This window comes from Nelumbo lutea, chromosome 1 (assembly GCF_056320005.1).
Source record: "Nelumbo lutea isolate HS-2025 chromosome 1, American lotus-T2T, whole genome shotgun sequence".
Classification (NCBI taxonomy): domain Eukaryota; kingdom Viridiplantae; phylum Streptophyta; class Magnoliopsida; order Proteales; family Nelumbonaceae; genus Nelumbo; species Nelumbo lutea.
Window position 1 is genome coordinate 149,116,239 of NC_142684.1, and position 6,706 is coordinate 149,122,944.

Sequence of the window (6,706 nt, forward strand, 5' to 3'; positions counted from 1 at the left end):
ATAATAGTAAGGTGCAGAAATCCCAATAGAGAAAGAAATGCATATTGCATAATACACACCACCAACATAGCTTATTATCTGCCCTAAACACGGAGGGAGAGAGAGAGATTTCAAAGGGCTCAACATGCACATCAGCACATGCCAATGTCACTCTGGCTGTATGACTTGATCCGTTTTATTTTAGTTTATACTTTGGTCTTTCTTTAATCCCTTTTGAACTGACAAGTACGAATTCTGTATCCTCCACCGTTCAAAAGTAAAGAAAGGGTCAGAATTGATGAGTGGTTGGTAGGAATTTGGTTCCTTCAATTGGGCCCTACTTGCTCTAATAAAATGTAGCTATGGGTGTGGGGGAGATAGGCTTCCATCAGCCCACACCGTTCCAACTATCTTTGTAATATCTTCCTCACAAATAGAGCACTATTTTCAATGCAAGGCTTTAAAGGCTGTTCAAACGGGTTTTGCTCTGATCAAAACCGTACTCGTGTAAGATCAATTTGATGAACTTCATGATTAGACCTGTTCATGGGTCAAGTAGCCTGATGGCCTGGCCTGACCCGGCCCGCACCCTGGTTGGGCTTGGTCATATAATTAGGCTCACGGGTCTGACCTTGGGCTTAATGCAATAAGCTCAACTGTGTTAAGAGTCGGGCTCGGGATTTGTCAAAAAAGCCCAACCCGACTCAACATTATATATTTTATAAAATACATAATATGTATTTTATATATTATATAAAATATATAAATAATATAATATTTATTTAAATATATATATATTTATAATTTAATATATACATTTTTTATTTTTTTCTTTATAATTTCTCTCACTCTCTCTCTCTCTCTCTCTATTCAACCACTTCAGCAGTAGTAACAACATGGACTACATTTGGGGCTCGGGCCCAAGCCCGAACTTCAGGTTTTTTATGATGGTCGGGCTCGGGCTCAGGCCTTAAAAAAATATGTTAATACAGAGTAAAAACCCAGCCGGCCCGGCCCATGAACAGGTCTACTCATAACCATGTGATACAGGCTAGATATCCAACAACCAATACTCCAATATGAGCCAAGGATAAATTTGTGCTTGATTGCCAGTTTTTCACTTGGTCCTAACTGGCTCAGGAAAACACACATCCCATGTGAGTGATGCTTGAATAGAATAGATCATGAGCAATGCAATACTACAGTTCAACTCTCTTCTAAGGTTGTGCTTGTTTTTGGTGCAAATGAAAATCAATGGAAAATTTTACCATCCCTTTGTATTTATCTATATTTATTTTCGGTGTAAATATGGATGATTGTAAAACTCCACTCCCAATCTGTATTTTATAATACATTAGTTTTATCAATATACTTTTAGATTGATTATCATATAAAAAAAAATCCAACAGTTCACTAAAATTTTAAACCCATCAGCATATTGAAGTCTATCGATTGAGTTTTACATGGATGGAGTTTACACGAAAAACAAACGCAGCCTAAAAAGGTTAAGCCATGCCCATGTACTTACTAGGCTAGACTTGTTTTTGGAGCGTTTTCTTCTAATCTGCCCAGCCCATAAAAAACTGGTCCAGTTTTGAGGTTCCCTTTACTCCTCCAGCTCCAAGTCACTACCCACTAATATTGGAAACCTGGTCTGGCCCATTTCACCTCCAAGTTATTGATATTATATACGTATAGATATGTAAGTAGTCATTTCCAAAGAAAAAGAGCAGAGAGAGAGAGAGAGAGAGGAGGAGGACAGGAGGCAGAGCAATGGCAGTAAAGGAATGATGATGGAAAGTCATCCTCTCCCTTAGCTGTTCCTTTCTTTTTCTATACTTTTCTTCTGCTTTCTTCAATCTTGCCTTTTCGTTGCTGCTCAGTGCCCACAACAATCTCGTCTCGTGGTAATTATCATTCATCACGTTTTGCGCTCCTACCTCTTCTCTCATCCAGGACGCTTTTAAATTCTCTAATTTTCCTCGGAGACGTCAAGGATCCCCTTCGTTTTTTCCGAGATGATTCAGCTTCTGTTTACGATCATATTCTCCGAGATGGCTCTGATTCTTCTCTTCTTGTTCAAAACCCCTCTAAGAAAACTTGTGATAATGGGTTTGGATCGCGTGAAGCGGGGACGGGGCCCTGTGATGGTTAAGACCGTCGCTGGGACTGTGTTTGTGGTCTTGCTTTCAAGTGTGTACAGTATGATGAAGATCCAGAAACATTCGATGGATGCCGCCGTTGTCGTTAATCCCACGGATCAGGTTCTCATGGCGAAGCACCTTCTTGAAGCGTCTCTCATGGGTAATTCTTCTTGGCAACCTTGTTGGGTTTACTTTATTTTGATCGGATTCACAATGTAAACACGTCTATTTGATATTCTAGATTGAATTATGCGAGCACTAAGTGGGCTCTGGTTGGCCATTGGTTTATATGCGACTCAATTGATCTTTCATGTGTTGTTTGGTTCTGATTTGAGTAGTTATCGCTGGACTACTGTTCTATTTATTAGATTGGAGGTATCACTATTCTTTTTTCCGCAATTCTATTGAAATAATTTTAATTTTTCTAATCGCGAATTAGATGAATGAAGTTAGTTCTGTTTTTCTTGATCCGTTGGAATGTAGTTCGTTCACACCTAGAGAATTGAAAGTTTATCGTTCCTCTATCTAGAATTGTCGGCACTCCCTTTTAACAACTATTTCTCCACTCATTATTTTCCTTTAAACAAATAATTACCAACTTATTGACCACTTGTTTAAAGGATGAATATACATTTTCTGTTCAAAATAACCACAGAAGGTTTATGCTGTTTAACGGCAGAAGTATGACTTAACAGTAAAAAAAAAAAAATGGTGCAATGCACAATTTTGAGGCAGGGTATGTGAATTTGTGGGATCAAAGATATACGTTAATTGAGTAATAATTTTTCTTTAACTAATTGTTTGCTCTGAGCAATGAATATTAGATTAAAGAATGTCACAATATACAAATGTAGCTTGAATTGATGAACAGTGCTTAGAACGCAAACTATGAAAACTGCATCTGGTGAAACCGTGAAAGAAGCAGAAGATTAATATAGGGAAACAGCTATTAACCAAAAGGAAATGGTCTTCTTTGTAAAGGAATGAGGTTCTCAAATAGCTAAGCTAAGAGTTTCTTTAGAAGCCAACAAATTTAAATAAAAATTGAGGAACCCAATGGGACTGCTAGGTAGCTGTAGGGAAAGCTAAGTTCCAGATCTCTGCCAAGTATTGAAATAGAAATGAGAACTACTCCCAGTACATGTATTGATCATGATATTGCCACTTGGAATATGGTTCTTGATTATCTTTGGAACTTTGTAGACCCCAGTGAAATGGAAACATTTTTAGAGCAACCTGTGGCAATATTTCCATATTCTCAGTTGGTCATTGTGGTGTTCACTTCTACAATATATCTGCATTCTAACTTTTCACTGGATTTTATCATTTATTTATTTATGCCTATTCTTTATATTCATGCATAACTTCCACTTCTTTCTTACCTTGGTTGTCTAGTTACTGAAGATACTACTACAATCTATTCTATCCTGCTCTATAAGTTTGCACTGGATTGTATCGTTTATTTATTTATACTTATTTTGGTGAATGTGGGTTCCCTTTTGTTTGGACAACTGTTTTTTGTCTATATTTTGACATTTCTTTTGCTTCATTTTTGTCTATATCAGTCCATTCATGTTTTTCTTGTGGAAATATATGATGCACTTTACTTATTTTATCTGAATGTTCCTTAACAACCTGGATAATTCCAGATGTTTACCATCAGCTTCTCCATCACATGTTCTTGTGAAAAATCTTGGTAATGTGTAAAACACCTGTTGGAGCTAAAAGGTTATCATTATCATTAAGGGAAAAATTCTACTACTAGTTGTTAACTCTTTCTTAACAGGAGTCTACTTGCAACTGTTTCAGAAAGTTCAGGGGAGCTTTTAGCAATGGTCTGAAACTTTAGGGGAGATTTAAGCAATTTACCCTATTATATATAACATGACAAATTGCTTTGCACATCTATTGTGTTATTTTTTTGGTTTATGTCCCAAATTATCAAGTTTTATGTTTTCTTATCACCTAGATCACGTCTAACCTGGGTAGTTCAAAAAACCCAAGCATTACCTTGTCTCATTGACTATATTGGGTTGCTTGGTATTTTCTGACAAAGGAAACTGTTCCGGATATGCTGCATTGTTTTTCTGCTTTGGACTTGTGGGCCTTCCAAGTTCTTTTTCCTGTAGGATGCTCGTGCTGAGAGTTTTCATACCCTTTGCATACTCTTGTACATTTTATTGGGTGGTAGTGGAGTGATATTTATTTCTTTTAGGATGTCATGGACTTTGTCTGTCAAGCAGCCCTTAAATCAGAAAAGGACATACCTAACACCAGATGACCTCCTCTGTATCTGCACAAAATCACATGATTATGTGTTCTATAACTGATGGAATAGGCACTTGACTATAATTTTCATTAAATGTATTTGGAAACATTTTCCACCGTTTTCTTGTTTTGGAACTTATCGTTGTTCTCAAACATTGCAGCTACCATAAAGGCCACACAATGAGGAAAATAAATGTCATTTTGATGGCAGTTTCTAATTTTTTCTTTCTTTTTGTTTCAGTAAATTGTAGAGATAAAATAAAATGCTAATGTGATGTTGGATCTCAATGTTTGACTATGTTTGAAGCTTATTTTGTTTCACTAATATGAGCTGAATTTCCTAAAACTTCCATTCACTGTCAGTATTTTAGTCCACTATCCCAAGGATTGCTTCTTCGTAGCCTGTAAATGTAATTCAATTTTGGGGTTGAACTATATGCAGGATTCTCTCTTTTCCTTGCACTGATGATAGACAGACTACACCATTATATCAGAGAACTCCGCTTGCTAAGAAAGGGCATGGAAGCCATAAAGAAACAAAACCGAGGATTTGAAGATGGGAAAAATGGGGTTGCAGAGGAGACCAAAGCTTTAGAAGAAGAGATGGCCAACTTGAGGGGAAAAGTTAAACAACTGGAATCTGAATGCCAGGTACAGACAAAGGAGTTGAAGACAGCAGAAGCCAATACAGTGGCTCTGAGAAAGCAGTCAGAAGGGATCCTTCTTGAGTATGATCGCTTGATGGAGGACAACCAAAACCTTCGGAATCAGTTGCAGTCAATTGACCGTAGGCTGTCACGTTCTGACAGCAAGAAGAACACTTGACGAACCAAATACCAGGTGTCAAACAATCCCACCCTTTTGCTTTTTATTTTTGTCATTTGATATCTGTATTTGGTCTATTGATTAGAGCGACCATTGTAACCGTGATGTGAAACCTAAAGGACTGAAAGAGTTGACAATAGGCAAATGATTCTCTACTTTGTATAATTGCAGTTTAGGTAATACAGTGTGCTTTAACAATTGATTTTGTGTTGGTAGAAGGATTTTCTTTTCTTATGGTTGGGGATGCAAGTTGGGTTGCTTGACTTAATTTGAACTACATCAAGCTCAGGTTAGGGTTCAGGCCCGTTGAGAATTTGACAAATTCCCAATTCAACCTGACCCAAGTTATACACCTACTTATGGTAGTGTTTGACTGGAAATGCATATGCTGAGATGGTTGAGTTGAAAAACTAAAAAGGACAGGGTCACAAACAAGTCATTTCATGGAACTTAGGAATAACTCCAATAGGTGATTTTTCTTCCAAGAAAAAAAAGAAAAGAAAAACTCCAGTAGGTGATAAAATGAGAGAAAGCAGACTTAGATGGTTCAGGGATGTGCATGGGAGACCACTTACAGCACTTAAAAAAAAACGATCAGTTAAGAACCTGAAAGAGGTAGAAAGGGTAGGGGCAGACCTAGAGAACATTGGTCAAAGTAGTAAGAAATGATTTAAGTGCATATAATTTAATAATGGATATGGCATTAAACAAAATGGAATTGCGAAAATCATGATCATCTAAACCTTGTTTTTTTTTTTTTTAATTCCAATCCAACAATATGAGATCGGATATATGAATTGCACAGTATACTCAATATGCTATAATTAAATATTTGGGGCTTTCTAGATTTAGAGTCATATCTACCCTGGATTTTCCAGATGGAGTTCTCTTTTTGGTTTTATAGGTTTTTATGGATGGTGCAGAAGCAGAAAAAAGCTTCTGCTTTCCATTTTGCTTGCTTTGTTCTTGAGGTGATGACTTTGGACGATGGAAACGAGAGGTGCCAATATGCTGCCACAGCTCTGGTCTTGGGCCCCATGTCAAGTCCTAGTCCTAATTAGCAATGGTGCATGGCAAGTCAACTGCTCGCAAAGTATCAAAATTATGGCAACAGGGGTAATGAGAAGATACTCTATCCCTAGTTCTAGTTGACTAGTAGTATCAGTAGCCAATTAGTAAATGAACTCATTAGTTGCCATATCTGTTTCAGTCTACAGAGGTACCATAGTTCATAAAGCACTACCTATTAGCCCATGACGAGAAGTAATGAAATTTCGCGACCTGCTGCTGCTGCTGCTGCGGTTTCTATCGTCTCTTTGCCACCTTCTCCCCCCAAGTTGTTGGTTGCTGTTTAAGTCCTAGTTGGGAGACTAGAGTTATCAATGGGTCTGGTCCTATTGGAACTAAATCCGAAATCAACATGAAAATACAAAGACGCATCACTGAACCAGAGACTAGCGGATTGATTGTTTACAAGTATAGTGCTAAGT

At 37.5% G+C, this 6,706-nt stretch overlaps 1 protein-coding gene across 1 annotated transcript; it reads left to right on the forward strand.

Annotated features, from left to right (window-relative positions):
* The first annotated feature begins 1,508 nt into the window (after positions 1-1,508).
* Positions 1,509-5,414, forward strand: LOC148878296 (uncharacterized). The gene is made up of 2 exons (XM_088952583.1): positions 1,509-2,283; positions 4,834-5,414. Exons 1-2 carry the CDS (start codon positions 1,998-2,000, stop codon positions 5,214-5,216), a joined length of 669 nt encoding a protein of 222 aa, XP_088808709.1. The 5' UTR covers positions 1,509-1,997; the 3' UTR covers positions 5,217-5,414.
* The last annotated feature ends 1,292 nt before the right edge of the window (positions 5,415-6,706 follow it).